This window comes from Petaurus breviceps, unplaced genomic scaffold (genome assembly GCF_028583685.1).
Source record: "Petaurus breviceps papuanus isolate PSGF00001 unplaced genomic scaffold, PetGlider_PUasm1.0 84, whole genome shotgun sequence".
Lineage (NCBI taxonomy): Eukaryota > Metazoa > Chordata > Mammalia > Diprotodontia > Petauridae > Petaurus > Petaurus breviceps.
Window position 1 is genome coordinate 1,899,747 of NW_027186645.1, and position 18,470 is coordinate 1,918,216.

An 18,470-nucleotide genomic window follows, 5' to 3' on the forward strand; every position below is an offset into this window, starting at 1 on the left:
TTGGTTGTTGCTTTTTAAGGAGTTTGACATGTTTCAGTCCTGTTTTTATTCCAAGTTAAAATCACACATTTTGACAATTTCCTGGAGGGGGGAAAAGTGGGAAAAAAAAGTTGGCCGAAATTCATCTTTTAAGGAAACAAAAACCACTCCATCAGTTCTTTTCTATTACATAGATAGGGTTTATTTAAATGGATTTGTCCAAACACAGCAAAAACACTGACATTTAAAGAAGGAGATAAATGCAGAGAATCTGGCTTTGTAGTCCATTCCCTTCATTAATACTCGTAGAGTTGTTGGGAGGAAAGCATTTGGTAAAAATTATAGATTGCTATATAAATATGCCCTCTTGTTGTTACTATTATTATTTTTCAATGAGCCTTTTGGAAAAAAATGAATCATATGCTTATTTTATCTCCTTTTTCTCCCATTAGTACTATGTACTGCACTTAGAATAATGGTCCTCCGCCTCTGCATCCATCACAACCAGGAAATCTTTCTAGCTACCCCACCCACAGTCTTGGCACCATCTTGGATTCTTGATCTTTCACATTCAAATGTAGTCAACTTTCAGACTGCACCATCTCCATAAGTATCCATCCTTTCCCCTTAAATACCAGTCATTATTCCCACTCATTTCTCATCATTTGGCCTCTCTCCTATTAGGCTTAATCTTCAGTCACTTGGTTAGCAGCACAGCTGATCCTAGAACTCAGGTATCCCAAGCTCCAGTCCAATGTGTTAGTATTATATATGTATCTATGTGAGTAAGTTGTAAGCATTTGTTGCTGTTCAGTTCTCCAGTCATGTCTAACTCTTCATGACCTCTGAGGACCATGGCATGGCATGCCTTTCTGTTCTATACTATCTCCTGAACTCTGTCCAAGCTTACTGTCTATGAGGTTTTCTTGGCAAAGATATTGGAGTGGTTTGCCATTTTCTCCTCTAAAACATAGGCATGAATTGTGCATACCTATGGATTATATAGATAGTCCAAAAAATACATAATTAGTGGCTAGCTTGCCAATGAGGAGTGTACTTTAAGATTTAGTGATAATATGGTAGAACAGAACCAGAGTGTGACTCTATGGACTGATTATGGGAATAATTGCTGTTCTAGAAGTCAGCTAAAATTTTGCATGCAGGACTGACTTCTTATTCTTCCATAATCTAATTAGGAATTCAGATCAGGATTGATGGGCCAGGAGACTCAGAAAGTGGTGATCTGTAGCTTTATGTGAATAGTGCTAACTCACCCAGGGAAAAAAATCGAGTATTGTACCAGTATATGCAGTTATCTCCTTCTTCCTTTTGTTAGTCAAGTTTATATTTATCTATCTTGGCTTCCCTTTAGCTGTTCAGTTTCTTGGGGCCAGAGATCATGACCTTTCAAAACACTATCAAGATTCCCAAGTACTTAGTACCAAAGGTTATCAGTATTTTAGTTAATCTTGTAATAATCTGATACTGTATATATTTGCATATTATGTTTAAGAGGCTCTAGTTCCATGTAGATCTGGAAAATTTGATTAATTAATTCATTAAGTAAACTGCAAACAGAACTTATATGGGAAGAATAGGAAGGTTGTGCTACCCATTGGTGGTTTTATTGAATAAAAGGAAAGGGATGTGATAAAAGGTATATATCACTACCTACTAACCCTTGGCTGCATTTGTCGATGATTGTTAAGGTCACACAGAAAAAGGAAAAACAGATTGAAAGAATAAATAATGAGCCTCATCACAGAATGAACATACCAACCCAGTGGCAGCCAGGTTGCACAATGGATAGAGCCCAAGAACTGGAGTCAGGAAAACATGAACTCATATTCTGTCTCAGACACTTTCTAGCTGTATGACCCTAGGCAAATAACCTCTCTCAGCCTCAGTTTCCTCATCTATAAAATGGGGATTATAATAACACCTCCCATACAAGACTATTGTGAGAATCAAATGAGATGGTACTTGTAAAGCATTTTAGAAATGCCATCTATTACTATTAACATTAGTTCCTGGAGGAAGGTTGACCCTGAACAGAATAAAGGAAGGCCTTACTCAACCCTGCCCCTCACTCCTTCTGGAGGTGACTAGTTCAGCATGGAACTAGTTTCTTTGGACTGTTCCCTAAAAGAAGAGACTTAGGAGATAAACCTTAGCGAAGAAGACAAAACCTGAAATCAAGGACATCTGGCCACCTTATGGTACAATGTCGTGCACATAGTGGTGGCTCAAAAAGTATTTTTGATGATGATCACAATGAATTAACTCTCCTTAATGAAATATGTTCCTAAAATATAAAAGGAAGGATTCTTTTGCTTACTGATAGCTGATCTAAGACCACTTTATTTTAAATCTAAAGAAAGGACTACAAATATTTAGCCAGAAACATTAGAAATTTCAGGAAGATAAGTTGAAATTCTCTTCCTTTAGAAACACAGTATCAGCATCCAAGGAAATATCCATCTGTGGAGGGAGAAACAGCTGAAACATATTACCCCTAGTGGAAGGGTTTGTGTGTGCCTCTGTTTTGTGTTTTTATTTAAGTAGCCTATTAGGGAGTTAAAAAAAAATTAAATGAGTCTGATTAAAAGAAATCAATGTCATAGAAGAAATTCCTGCTTTGAATGAGATCCTGATTGGACTAGATGCCCCCTATCGTCCCTTTCAAATCTAAGATTTTATGAGTTTGTATGAAATAGTAAATACTGCCACCTGATGATAAGATGAAATAAATTTTGAATTATTATTCAGTTTATAGATGCAATCTTGTTACCTTTGAAGAATAATGAAACCTAGACATGAAACAAAAAAATAAAAAATCCTTAGGGTTGAAAGGAACCTTCTAGTCTAACACAGTACATAAATACTAAACTTAACATTTACTAAATGACATATTCAATCATTGTAATTAGCATATACAATTTTTTCCTAGGGTTTTTATTTTGTTGGGTTTTTTTGTTCATGAACATTAAATATAATTCTTCCAATTAGAAAAAGGAGTATGTACTAATTGATATATACTAATACTACTAATTAACAACAGCAATATGGGACAGTTGTCAAGGAATAAAAATACTAGGTGTCCTGAATATATTGGCTTAAAACTGCACTAACATCTTTGGAATAACCTGTATTTAGAACTGACAATCTTGCCTAATTTAAACAAGCATTGTAAGATCAGCTTTGAAAATTGTAGGTACTCAATAAATACTTTAATAATGAATGAAGTTTAGAAATATGGGTGAGTATTTCCAAGGAAATTTAAGCTTTTACAAATATATGAACATTGCTTTCAGTTAAAGAATGGACTTAAAAGGCAGTCACCCCTAGATGTCACTCTTTAGAAGCACTTTTACACAAGCCTGGTACCTGTTAAATGAATTTATAATCAGCGCTTCTAGAGTCTTTCTTTCCCAAGACCTTTGTTGACTAGGAGAATAATTCCTTACATATTAGCTGCTATTTCCACATACCCCCAAATTGAAGGGCATCCAGCTTCACTTGAATTTAAGTCACAGATTCTTTTATACATGTGAAAAGAATGAATTTTCAGCATTCAGGAGAGTCATCTTTCAGGGGTGGAGGTGTATTTACCTTAAACCCAGACAAAATTCCACGAGTTGGTTGTTTACCATCTGGCTTATTCCAACCCCCCTTTTAATTTCCTTAAATTTATCCCCTCCAGCTCTTACCACTCTCCATATAATAATAACTGACATTTATTCCAGGAGAATGAATCTAATTTCATCTTTGCAGAGCTGGGTTCACATGAGGAGGTTCCCCAGGGTTTAGGAGACTGAGTTACTGTTCCTCCCATGTGCTAAGCCAAGATAACTTTTCTCCAGGAATTTTCTCACCATTGCTTACTATTAGAAAACCCAAGTTGAGTGTATACTAGCTTAATTATAGCCTGTCAGCTTCTAATAAGTTCCTAGCTAAATATTTGCAAAGAAAGTAAGTGTGGGTTTTCCAATAACAGATGGAACCAGTTGGAGAATCACTTTTTAAAAAGCTATCAAGGTACAAGTTGTAATTCAACAGCTGTAAATGAAAGGTTTTAACTTGAAATGTTCGATATTCTTTCTGATTGGCCACACATTGCCTTCCAGCAGAAACATTATCTCATCCCAGATCCCCGCTGTCTTGTCAGAGGAATAGTTAAAAAAGTATACGAACAAATGAAATCTTACCAATTTCGGCCTCAGACTTAAAGTCCTGGTCCCCTATTCTAGTTTTTGTCCATCTTCTGATGTGTCCAAGAAAAAGCTAGGAGTGGATAGAGTGGATAGAGCCCTGGACCTGGAATCAAGACAGACCTGAGTTCAACTCTGGCATCGGACAATTATTTGCTGTGTAATTTAATTAATTAATTTAACCTTTTTTCGGTCTTAGTTGTCTCATCTATAAAATAAGAATAATAATAATACCTACTTCCTAGGATTATTGTGAGGTTATATTTGTAAAACACTTTGCAAATGCTAAGGTGCCGTGTGAATGCCACTATTTATTATTCTTTTTATTATTTTTTTTGCCAGAAATTTTTTTCTATTTCTTTTTAAAATTTTTTTTCTCTATTTTATTTTTTAGTTTAAATAATTCATTTCCACAAGATTTTGAGTTACAAATTTTCTCTCTGTTTTTCCACTACCCACCACCCCAAAACAGTGATCCCACTGAATATCCCCTCCCCCAATCCGTTCTTTCCCATATCTTTCCCCATCCCCCCTCTGACTTTCCAGTAGGGCACGATGGATCTCTATGCCCCAGTGCCTGTATATCTTATTTCCCAGTTACATGTAAAATAATAATAATAATATATTTTTAAACATTTGATTTTAAAACTTTGAATTTCAGATTCTTTCCCTTCCTCCCTCGTCACTTACCCTCACAGGAAAGATTAACAATTCAATATAAGTTGTACATGTGTAGCTATGCAAAACATTCCTATAGTGGATATATTGTGAAAGACTGACTTTTTTTCCCTCCATCCTATCCCACCCCCACTTGTTCTATTTTCTACTTTGATCCTGTCCCTTTTCAAAAGTGGGTGCTTCCAACTTCTCTCCCCCTGAGCCTGCCCTCTCTTCCATCATCCCCCCTCTCATCCCCTTCCCCCCTACTCTCCTATAGGGTGAGATACCCTATTTAGTGTGTATGTCATTCCCTAGCTAAGCCAAATTCAATGAGAATAAGGTTAACTCATTCTGTTTTGCCTTCCTGTTCTTCCCCTCCGTTGTAACAGCTTTCCCTTGCCTCTTCTATATGAGATAGTTTACCCCATTCTGTCTCTCCCCATCTCCTCTCATTATATTCCTCTCTCTTAATTTCACCTTTTAAGTATCATCCCTTCCTATTAAATTGGTCCTGTGCCCTCTATCTATGTACACCTCTACACATATATACACACACTGACATATGAATTCATATACCGATATACCCTCCTATATAGACATATATATGTATGCATGTATACACATACACACACATTTCTATTCCCTTCAACTATTCTCATACTGAGAAAATTTCATAAGTTACAATTATCATTCTTCCATGTAGGAATGTAAATAGTTCAACTTTGTTAAGTTCCTTATGATTTCTTTTCCCTGTTTACCTTCTCATGTTTCTCTTGCTTCTTGTATCTGAGTGTCAGATTTTCTATTCAGCTCTGGTTTTTTTCATCAAGAATGCTTGAAAGTCCTTTATTCCATTGAATGACCATATTTTCCCCTGAAACATGATACTCAGTTTTGCTGGGTAGGTGATTCTTGGCTTTAATCCCAGCTCCTTTGGCCTCCAGAATATCATATTCCAAGCCCTTAGATCCCTCAGTGCAGAAGCTTCCAGATCCTGGGTTATCCTGATTTTGTTTCCACAATATTCAAATTATTTCTTCCTGGATGATTGTAATATTTTCTTGATCTGGGAACTCTGGAACCTGGCTATAATATTCCTAGGAGTTTTCTTTTTGGGATCTTTTTCAGGAGTTGATTAGTGGATTCTTTCAACCTCCATTTTGCCTTCTGGTTCTAAAACATCAGGGCAATTTTCTTTGAGAATTTCTTGAAGGATAATTTCTAGGTTCTTTTTTTGATCATGGCTTTCACATAGTCCAATAATTTTTAAATTATCTCTCCTTGATCTGTTTTCCAGTGGTTTTTCCAGTGATATATTTCACATTGCCTTCTATTTTTTCATTTGTTTGGATCTGTTTAATAGTATCTTGATTTCTAATAAAGTCACTAGCTTCCATTTGCTCCAATATAATTCTGAAGGTATGATTCTCTTCAGTGAGCTTTTGAGATTCTTTTTCCATCTGGCAAATTTGACTTTTGAAGGCATTCTTCTCCTCATTGCCTTTTTGAGCCTCTTTTGCCATTTGAGTAAGTCTATTTTTTAAGGTAGTATTTTTCTCAGTCATGTTGTTGACTCTCTTTTCATGATTTTCTTGCATCATTCTCATTTCTTTTCCCAATTTTTCCTCCACTTCTCTTATTTGGTTTTCAAAATCCTTTTTAAGGTCCTCTATGGGCCTGTAACCAGCTCATATTTTACTTGGAAGCTTTTGGTGTAGGAGTTCTGACTTTGCTGTCTTCCTCCTGTTCCATGCTTTGATCCTTTTAGTCCCCAAAATAGGAATCTAATATTGGATTGCTCTGCTTGCTTTGCTTCCTTTGCTTGCTCATGTTGCCACTCAATTACTTGACTTTTGAGCTTTTTGCCACAATACAACTCTGCTACCAGAAAGGGGAGATTTATCCCATCTCTGGGGTTTTATGTAGCTGCAACTATTAGTTGGGTTCTCTCTTTGAAGCCTCCACTGGCTCTGGCAAACTAGTCACTCACCCCATGACCTCCACCCTACACTGCAATCCAGATCCAACCAGGTTAAAGCAACAGTGATTACCCTTCAAACTGGTCTCTCGGTTCCCCTACAATATGCAGGCCAGGAGCTCTGAAGCAGTCACATGGAGGTGGCTGCATGGCTGCTGCTCCTTAGCCGCTTCTCCCTCCAAGGGGTAAATGCCGGACTGCACTCCCAAACTCCCTGTTCCCAAAGTTCTCACTGCACTGACCTCTCACTTTGTCCTTAGCATCTATGAGTTGATAATTTTGGAAACTGCCACAGCTTCTGGTGATCTGAAGTCTCTCCAGCCAGTGGCTGATTGTGGCCACCCTGAGGCTAAAACCTCAGGCTCGCTCGGGTTTAGGCTTGGCTCCCAGAGTGCTGTGCTGGCCCCTTCCTGCCAGCCTGCTGGGCTGTCTTCAGCGGGAAGTTAGCTTCTCTCTGTCATTTTGTGGGTTCTGTAGCTCTAAAGTTTCTTTAGAGTCATTTTTTACATGAATTGGAGGTGGTGGGAGTGGGAACCCCACTGAAGTCCATTTCTACTCTGCCATCTTGATTCTGCCCTTATTATTATTTTGTTAAATGTATAGAGATACTTTTCTCTTCTAGGAGCTTTTCATTCACAAACATTGTTTGGATTTTTTTCTTTTTCTCACCCCTTTTGCCCTTAGGCACACTTCTATACTCTTTCACCTTTATTACTGGTTCTCTCTGCATATCTATTTCTCTGTGTGCTTCTCCCTCTGTCTCTGTGTGTGCACGCACCTCTGTTTCTTACTACTATACTGAAAAGACTGCTTCACTTTTTTGAGGACAGGGTCAACATTATTTCACTTCCTCTTAACTCCTGGGTAAACATGAGCAGAGGAAGTAAAGAGTTCTCTTTTGAAGAAAAAATAGACCTAATCATTATGACCCAGGACAATTTGTTATTCACCAGTTATTAGCATTTTAGTACATTGTACCTAAAATCTTTATTGTTTTCAATGTGGTGGCCTCTTTATTTTGCTGATAACTACTACCATAGTTAGAAACTGGAGAAGTAGGATTTATACTTATGTTTACCCATATTCCCAAGGCTTTTGGTTGATTTCTTAAAATGCCTTTTCACTATGCTATGACACACTAATAAGGGCAGTTAAATAAAATAGAAGATTGAGAACAAATGTCAAGAGGACTATGTGATTATTTATGAACTTTCATTTCAGATCAATAAGCATTTATTAAAGTTCCTACTCTGCATATGATACTGGCAATACAAATGTTGTAAATAACATGTTTCTGTCTTTGGGGTGCCTATAGGAAAAGGGGTATGATATGTGTTCAAATATGTATAATATAAGTTTATAAGGCAAAAGAAATATCCAGAAAAGTGCTCCAAGAAAAAAATTAAGGTAGGAGAACTCACAGATGTCAACAGTCAATATCAAATCTCACTATATAATGATTTTGGATATCCTAAGTAACAAATGGATTTAACCACATTCTAGAAATCAGGTTCTGTTCCTGAGGCATGCCTTGTCTTCTCCACTTGAAAATGGAAAAACTTCAAGTAGGAATTAGAGAAAGAGAAAGATTGGTTATGTTTGAGCCTAGCATAGTGATCCTTGGGAGTTGGTAGAAGATAGACGTCTTGGTTCCTGTGTTACACCCCTGGAACCATAGCCCCACATTTCCTCAAACCACCTGGTCTCTAGAGCTGGAGAGAAGGAGGATGGGAGAAGGAAAGGGAAATGTGAAAATTTCCACAAATAGCCATGATCCACCACAGATCTAAGTGCAAAGAATGGAAGTGCATCTCATTTTGGTCACATCAGAGTGACAGGGTGCAGGAAGAACAGAGGACAAAGCAGCTACTGTTCTGTTCTCCCTTGGGAGACACAGGCAGCTTTAGATTTAACCACGGTTATTCTTCTTTTAAAAATCAAAAAAAGGTTAGAATTATAAGGTACCACAGAAGGCATGGAGTTCATATCTAAGCAAGACTCCCCTCTAAAACATCTCCTATTGATCATCTAGCCTTCCTATTATTGGTAGAAGGAACTTTAATAGTTAAGATGCCATGTAGGGTAGCTCATCAGGATTGATAGAATTTCCACCATGTTGGTATAATAGATTCTCTTTAATGTACATGAGCCAACAAGGACAACCTACTCTAGTAATCAAACAGAGAATCGATGTTTGTGAAGATATGAGGACTTTGAGCCCTTGGAATTTCCAGAGGAGCATTCTAGTCATTAGATATGGCCAGCCTTTTTATGTCAGTCTGATGAGCATATGGCAAATAATAACATTCTCAAAAGAGATTTTTCTCCCAGAGAAGATATTTCTATCTAAATTTTAGGGACAGCTGGACAATTTAGAGCCAGAGAACGGTTGCTAGACTATTTCTCCAAGGAAGACTCTGTAGTAGGTGATTCAATTGAATGATTCTACTTGTTGGAGATGTTAGAGATGAAATTCTTATTAGATTATGTTTCAGACTTAGTGGCCTCCAAGATGCCTGACTACCTGTGAGGAAGTTGTGTAACTTTTGTAATAGGGCGATCATGAGATTTATAGTAGAAAAGGATTTTAGAAATAATCTAGCCTAACCTCCTCATTTTGTAGATAAAGAAACTAAAGCCCAGAAAAATTAAATGACTTGTCCAATACTTGACACAGTGCCTAGGATATGTATCTATATAAGTTTATCCATATATGTATGTATGTATGTACATATCTTTCTGTTGTTCAGTCATTTCAATCATGTCTGACTTTTTGTAGCCCTAATTGGGATTTTCTTGGCAAAGATGCTGGAGGGGTTTGACATTTTTCTCTTTAGCTCATTTTACAGATAAGGAAATGGAGTCAAACAAGGTTAAGTGACTTGTCAAGGGCCACACAGCTAATGTCTGAAGCCAGATTTGAACTCAGGGAGATGAGTTCCTGACTCCAGGCCCAACACTATAGGGCCACTTAGCTGCCATGATCTTATGACTAGGGGTAGTGGTAACAGAAGTCAGGTTTGTACTCAGGTTTTCTGTCTCTGAATCCAATGTGCTTCCTATTACTCTACACAGTCTTTTCCTTCCACATTCTTGTTCTGTCCCCATTTGGTGAGAATGCCATAGTCACATCAGATGCCATGGGGAAGGCAGTGTGTCCTAGTGCATACGAGGCTAGACTTGGAGTCAAGAAGATATTGATTCTGGCTAATATTGACATATGTTTTGTACAACTTCACATATAAAATAGATATCAAATTGCTTGCCTTCTCAATGAGGGGGAAGGAACAGGAGGGAGAAAATTCAGAACTCAGAAATTTTAAAAATTATTGTTAAAATTTTTACATGTAATTGGAAAATATTTAATGACATAATTTTTAAATAAAGAATATATAGATTCAGATCCTATACCTTATAATCAAAGCTATTTAGCCTCCCTGAGCCTCATCTCTAAAACAGGGGTAATAATACCTGTATTACCTATCTCTGAGGGGTTTTTTGAAGATCAAATGAAATAAAGTATGCGAAGTGTTTTGCAAACTTTAAGCATTATATAAAACACCAGCTATACCTCAGCTATTAGGGAACATTCACTGATTGGCATCACAATAATGCATTAATTTACAGATGAAAATTTTCTGCTAATACCAGAAGTTTAAACTTGATTGTATGCCCTCACCTTCAGGATGTTCATCTGGCATATGTCTTTTTTTACAAAATCACAGTGACTTAAAATAATTATTAATCAGAGTAGTACAATAATTCTGAATCAAGACAAAACCATATCTATCACCTTGTGAAAATTATACAAGTTGCCAAATTAATGTGAATATTGCCTTTGGTAAGGTCTGTACTTAGCCAATGCAATTACTAGGAAAAAATGAAAGGCAGCTCAATGGGGCATATGCATGGACAAAAGAAAATGATTTCTTAATATAAATGGAGTCATTAAGAATGCAAAAGCCCTAATGCACTGAGGCAGTCTTCCAGGAGTCTAAGTATTCTGTACAGTCATGAACAGAAAAACTCCAAGGGACTTGGAGAACTTTAGATCCATCAGCAAATGGAAAGTAGAAGAGCTGAAACTAAAAGGTGGAATGAACATTTCTATTCTTTTGAAAAGATAGAGAGACAAATGTGGTGTTAGATTCTAACCCATCTAACACATTATTCATTGGTGATTTAAAGAGGGAAAGTCTGGGGAAAAAGGATAAGAACCCTAAATTTTTAAATAGATTTTTCTTTTTGCATTTTGGAGGGGGGAAAGTAGGGCAATTGGGGTTAAGTTACTTGCCTAAGGTCACATAGCTAGTTTTTGTATTAAGTGTCTAAGGCTGGATTTGAACTCAGGTCCTCCTGACTCCAAGGCCGGTACTCTATTCACTGCACCACCTAGCTGCCCCAAGAACCCTAAATTAAGCTAAGGTTTAAAAACCAAAAAAGGGGTGTGCTAAAGCTGTATTGGGGAGAAAAGGCAGATACAAGAATGAATAGAATAACTGTTCATGGTATATGGAATAATAACTGGTGAAAGAGAGAAAGTAGAGTTATTCCATTTTTATTTTGCATCTGGTTTTGTTTCTGCCAAGAAGAATGATTTGTGGGCCAGAAAGGACTAAACACAAAAGGCTATTAGGGAGTTCATACCCAAGATAAGTGGGAAGATAGTAAGAGAATTAGCTAATGAGTTTGAGTCATTTGATCCAGATGCACTACACCCTCAATAACTGAAAGAATTGGTGAATGTTATTGCTACACCATCAGTAATATTTGCAAGATCATGGAAAACATGAAAGAGGGCACCGCCTGGCTGGAAAGGAATAGATATGAGGTATATGTTAGTAGACAAGGCCAATGTGTTACTTTGGTTTGCCTAAGTTTACTTCTTTGTTACAAAGTAGACTTTTGCTGAGGATCAGTGGCAGTATCAGGAAAGTACCAGTGATGTTAAAAAAATTAAAAAAAAACACTTTAACAAATTTTTAATAAGCAAGTAAGCCAGTCTCCCAAAAAAAAGGAATAGAATCTGGAAACTATAGGCAAATGTGCTCAATTCCTGACAAACCTCTAGAAAATATTTAAAAGATGGCTCATGAACACTAAAAAAAAAAGGAAGTTCTCCCAAAGACCTATCATGGTTCCATTAATAATAGGCCATGCCAAGATAAATTTATTTCCCTTTTTGGTAGTACTATGCTATACATATAGTTCACCTAGATATTAGTAGATCTAGGTGTGAATGCACAAATGTCTCTCATTTTATTCTATTATGGGGGTATTGTGATAGACAATTGTATAATTAGATGAATTCAAGGCTATCATGAATGGTTAAAAGTTAGCCCTAGTGGGGCACCCCAGGAATTTGCACTTGGCCCTGTGGTGTTTAACATTTGAGTGACTTGAATAAAGGCTTGTATTTGATAAAAAGCTGGGAGGGATAGTTAATATGTTGGATGACAAAGCCAGAATACAAAAACTTGATTAGTTAGGTCATTGGGACAAATAGAAGAGGAAGGGATTTAATAGGGACAACAGTTGTCTTGTACTTGGGTTCAGAAAATCAGCTCACAAGAAAACTGGAGTCAAAATATCTGGGTTTGAATTGTTCCATTGCTACATATCACTTTTGTGATTTTGAACATGTCGTTTCCTCTCAGTTTCTTCATCTGTAAAATTAGAAGGTTGGAATACATAACCTGTAAGGTCCCTTTCATCTTATAGTCCATAATCCCAAGTACACAATGAATATGTGTTTAGAAAGCAGTTTGTCTGGAAAAAACAACTGAAAATAAGATTTTAGTGGATTGCAATAAATTCAATATGGGTCAATAAGGTATAAGGAAGCAAGAAAAAAAAAGTCAAATGTGATCTTGGGCTACATTAAGAACCCATTACCTACCATCAATAAGGAGGCAATGGCCCCACCTACTGTACCCTAATTAGACTATTTCTGGATTAGTATGTTAAGTTTGGACCACAACAGTTTAAGGAGGACATTAAGAAACAAGAGTGTCCGGGAAGGGCCACTAGAATCCCAATGGGCCTTGAGTTCATAACATTTGAGAGGATCAGCTGAAGGAACTGGGGAGTTAAACTTGGAGAATAGCAGAATCAAGGGAGGGATGCAATTGTTGACTTCTGGTATATGAAGGGTTGTCATATAGAAGAGAGATTGGATTTGTTCTCATTGACCACAGAGAGCAGTACCAGAAGCAATGAATAGAAGTTGCAAAAAGGCAAATTGAGATTTGATAAGGGAAAAATTTACCTTCTTAGAGATATAGTGGATTTCCCTTGGTAGAAATCTATCAGTGTTGTTTCATGCCTCTCTTCTGGCTATATAAATTTCCATTATCCATATCTATATGGGATAAACAATCTGTAGGACAAGAATATGAGATCAAGAAGAATTCATATTCACTGAGCATACCTAGGGTTTCTGCAAACAACTATGTTAGGCATTTTGCAACTTACAAAGGCAGTTTGTCTTTTACATGTTTATGATCTATATATCCTTGTCTTAGGAATTGTATTTTCTGTTACATATGGTATGCAAGTCAAATTAAGGTTTCAAAGACTGTTCTTTGAGTTCCTCTAGTCACTTTAACAATGATCTTCTTTCCCTTTATCCAGGACATTTGTGTCAAGGCTTACCTAGCTCTTCGAAAACACACCAACCTACTGATCATCCTGTTTTCCATGATGCTGATGACTGGCATGCCCCAGTTAACTAGCAAAGAAGATATTGACTACATCCGGGATGCCTTGACAGTGGGGAAAAATGAAGAGGAGGCCAAAAAGTATTTCCTTGATCAGATAGAAGTTTGTAGAGACAAAGGCTGGACTGTGCAGTTCAACTGGTTCTTGCATCTTGTTCTTGGTATCAAACAAGGAGAAAAGCACTCTGCCTAATGCTTAGGGCAAGAGTTGAACCTGAAAAACCATTAGGAGAGTTTGAAATAAAACTTCAGTTATTAAACTTGAACCAAAAATGGAATTGGACATTCCAACAGGGGCCACTTCAGAAATATGACTGTTTCTTGCTGACTTTTTAAAACAGAATAACTGTTATCACTGCAGATTATTTCAATAGCAAATGCTTAATACTGAGCAGATTTCCAGCCTGGAGAAGAGAGCTTTAAGTTTAAACAGATTAATACCATCATTGTTATGTTAAAAGGTATGACTGAGTTATTAGGTGCTTCTGAAAAATACTTCGAGAAAGAAGTTATAACATCTATTTTCATCTGTGTATCAAAGATTGCCCTGATGGCCCCCTCACCCCTTTTCTTTCTATTCTTTTATCCTTCAAACTTCTCTGCAGGAAAAAAATGTAGTTACTTTAACTTCATTCCATAAAAAGGGCTTTAAAAACATCCTCTCGTATCTTTAGATACCAGTGATATGCCAAGAGCAAAGAAGACAGGTTAGTCTTTTCACAATGCTATTTGCAATTATGTACTTTTAAGTGAACAAATGAGCATGGAAAGGCACATGGGAACTTAAAATGGAAAATCGACACCTTTTTCCCCTTATTCTTTTCTGCTGGTCTGGCTCCAGGACTTTAAATGTGCATAATACAAATGATTGCATCTGTTACTGCTCTCCATATGAGAAAGAGTAATTCAGTGTAATTAAAGGAGCTTTCTCAAGCATGGAAACAGGAAATCATTGTTACAGCTCTCATCTCAAGTTTTTCTTCCCTCCTTTCCTCTTTTCTTCCTTTCCATTTTCCCAACCCTTTACAAACACACACACATACCCACACGGGATTGTAAAATCTTCAAGGGCACTTTTGTCCCAGAATTGAGAAAAAATTATTTGGAAAGAAACTCTCCTTTAGAACCACTAAAATTTTTAATCTTTATAAGAAACAAATTTCCTGTTTTTGAAATATATATTTAAATGACAATTCAGAAGATACAAATTAGTAAATAAGTGATTTCTGTGAAATTTACCTCAAAAGGATTTTTAAAAGAAGATTATTGTTCCTCTAAAAAATTTTCTTTTAAGAAGAATGTCAGTTTCCCCAACTATTTCAAAGCTTAAAAAACTTCAAAACTGTTACACATTTTTCAGGTTCCCTATACAAATGACTGAACTATATTAGGCTATTTGAAATATTATATATTTTGCTATTTCTGGGGTGACTACTAAAGTTCTCTGAAATGGAGCCATTAGGAAATTGTTTATAAGCTTAGAAATTATCTATAGTTAGAATTATACATTGAACTAATCTAATATTTTTGTCAAATATAATAATTATTCAAGTTAGACCTAATTTTAGACTTTTTGTATATAAGACAGCAGTAGCCATACACCTTCCTGAATTTAAGATGATTAGTAATAACACCACCTTCCCTGACTACCTCTCCTTTGACAAGATCTGTGCTTGGTCCCTGGGGAAAATTGCCATCATTAGCATCACCTTTATGATCAAGAAATTTGGGGAAAAGGGAGATGTGTTATCTCAATCAAGGAATCTTTTCTCCCTAAATCAAGAAGGGGAAAAATTGGGAACTTCATAATCCTTTGGGAACTGGAAATATTTCATTTTGCTTAAGGCCTTGCTTGGTTATGTATAAGGAGAAAACAAATTCTCTCTGCCTAAAAGGATAGCATTAGAGGCTATGGGGATTCTCAAGATAATCTGTTTATCACAAGTCCTTTCAGGAAGAAAAAAGAAGAACCAGGCTTCAGAGAAGTATGTTTTCATTATTCTTGTGAGGAATAATTACTTTTAAATGAAAAAAATAGCCAGGATTTGGCATTGTATAAATTTTCTTTCCAATAGAGTTTCTTCTCCTTGATGATTAAGGATAACAAAAGAAAGAAAATGTTTTGTATCTTGCTTATTTGAACCTAAGCAATTGTTCTTTTTTCAGAATTTATACTTGGTAAGATAGCTTAGTTAATTTTTTAATCCTGTTTCATGACATGGAATTTATGTTCTAAAGGATTTGATTGTCCCGCATTCTGAAGGCTAGATAAAATCATCCCCTGGGTTCCAATATGACCGTCCTGCTCTCATTGAATCCTATGAAATTGAGCTTCTATATCCTTGAAATTATGGGAGAACCAAGTTTGCTGAACTATAGGAGAGGTCTAGAAACTCCCAAGTAGCATGGTAGCATGGAAAGAGCCAGAGTCAGAAGTTCTGGGTTTTGTTCTGGGCTTTCTCATTATCTGCTACTGTTTGTAAATTACTAAACTTCTCTGGGCATTGATTTCCTCATCTAGAAATTGAGAGATATTGTATTAGATAATCTTCAAGGTCCCTTATGGCTCTGAGATTTGGGTATAGCCCACTAGGGCCATGTTAAAACAAAAAAGACATAGCATTCAGATTAAATAGGTATCTTTATATATCTTAATAATATCTCTTTATGTATATACATATATACCTTAATAATATATATCTAAGATATATCTTAATAATAATATATAGACATATATCCACCCCCAGTAAAATGTAAGTTAAACGGACAGCAGGGACTGTTCCTTTTTGTCTTTGTATCCCCAATGCCTAAGACAGTGCCTGGAATAGATTAGGCAGCTAAATGCTTGTTGATTGATTGAAAAATTACTTCAACTGTTATTTTATACATGTAGTTTATTTTTACATGAGGATGGCTGAAATGAATAAGAACAAACATTTTTCTGCTCTATTTGCTAGCCTTCATCCATATGTTTATACAAAAACCAGAGAATATTGGTCCCATTGCCTGTGCACTATTAGAATAGCCCCAAGGGTATGAAATGGATCCAATGTTTCAAACCAGTCCTATTTAGCTTCATTAGATCTGGTTCTTCTAAATCATTGGAGGGCTTGCCTGAACTCTGAGACAAAGCATGTATTTTTTTTTTTTTAGGAATTTCCTTTTTTTAAGATGAGTTGCTTTTACAAATAGGGAGTTGTGGCATGAAAAATAATAATCCAGATTAAGGAAATGAAAAAGGAATGAAAACCATTTAGAAAGAAAGCTTGTGAAGAATATGCATCTTCAGTTGGTCTGTGTTCATTGAATGAATTGTCTCACTTACACTGTATGAAGAAAAATACAGAAAAATATTTTTCTTGTGTATGAGTTTGATTTGTGGGCAGGGGATGATATGTTGCCTTATTTTCTGTTACAAGAGAAAACAGACAATTAGCACAATAAATTCACTGCCAGCCTGAGAACTTAATTGCAAAATATCATTTTAGAGGTCATTTTAAAAAAATACAATGTAAATCTCTCAGTACAATAGAGTTATGTATCTTTCCCTTTGCTTAAACTAGAAACCCTAATAGTGAGCTAGATTATTCATTTCAGACAAAAGCAGCATAGGTGGAATTAAAACTAAACAAATCTCTTTGTCTTTTCTTATGGATAGGAAGGAAGGAAACAAGCATTTAGAAAGGTTCCTCTCTTCAAATCTGGCCTCAGACACTAGCTATATGACCCTGGACAAGTCCCTTATCCTATTTGCCTTGGTCTCCTCATCTACAAAATGAGCTGGAGAAGAAAATGGCAAACCACTCTACTATCTTTGCCAGGAAAACCACAATGGGATCATGAAGAGTCTAACAAGATTGAAAAATAACAATGGTCTTTTCTTAGTCCTCATCCTTATTGACCTCTCTGCAGCCTTTAGCATTATCCGTCACTTTCTCCTGAATATGTTTTCCTCTCTAGATTTTCATGACACTTCTCTCTTCTGATATTTCTTCCTACACGTCTGACCAATCCTTCTCAGTTTGCTTTGCTACATCTTCATCCAGGTCATACCCACTGATCTTGGCTGTCCCCCAAGGCTCTGTTCTCCAGTTCCTCTTCTCTTCTCCCCTCTCTCTACTGTTTTGCTTGGTGATCTCATCAATTCCCTTGGATTCCATTATCATCTCTGTGAATATGATTCCCAGATCTCCATCTCCATCTCTTATTTCTCTCCTAAGCCCTAGTCTGGTTATACCAATTACTTCTTGAATGTCTTAAATTAGATGCTACAAAAACATCTCAACTTCAACATGTTCAAAAAAGAACCCATTATCTTTCCCCCAAGCCCTCCTTTCTTCTCATCTCCTTATTACTGTCAAAAACACCACCACATTCCCATTTACCAATGCTAGCAAGGTCCTTGTGATCTTTGACTTTTCACTAGCACTCACCCTACAATCCATTCTGTTGACAACTATCTCCACTTTACTGTAGAGATATTATTTGTACATAGTTGTTAGCATGTTGTCTCCCCCACTAGACAGTGGGCTCCTTGAGAGTAATTTTACCTTTCCCTGTATCCCTAGTGTCCTACTATGTGCATATAATTAGTGCTTAATTAATTACTTTAAAAGTCTTAGAAAAATTGCTGCTGCTGTGCTCCCTATCTAAGACTCACAGTTCTATTCAAAGATGCTAACAACTTCACTTTCAACCATTGGCCAGGGTCAAATCCCTGTCCAAGCACCAACTCATTCAGGTGACTAAGTTCTACATGGTGTTTGAGCGATAGTTTTTCTCTGCTTCCATAAGTAGAATGTTTAAAGCCTTTTGTAATGAGCTGGTGAGGGCCTTGGGGTTTCTCTAACTAAAAATCAATAAGCATTTTTAAGTGTCTTCTATATGCTAGACACCATTCTAGGTGCTGGGGATGCAAAGACA

The 18,470-nt window shown here is 36.5% G+C and overlaps 1 protein-coding gene across 2 annotated transcripts in view; it reads left to right on the forward strand.

The window, feature by feature from the left end:
* Positions 1-16,907, forward strand: part of PIK3CG (phosphatidylinositol-4,5-bisphosphate 3-kinase catalytic subunit gamma) — a 50,844-nt gene extending 33,937 nt beyond the window's left edge. For both annotated transcript variants that reach the window (XM_069106984.1, XM_069106985.1), the window contains exon 11: positions 13,462-16,907. In XM_069106984.1, the coding sequence (XP_068963085.1) occupies positions 13,462-13,740 (279 nt within the window). In that variant the 3' untranslated portion in view covers positions 13,741-16,907. The remainder of the gene's footprint in view (positions 1-13,461) is intronic.
* The last annotated feature ends 1,563 nt before the right edge of the window (positions 16,908-18,470 follow it).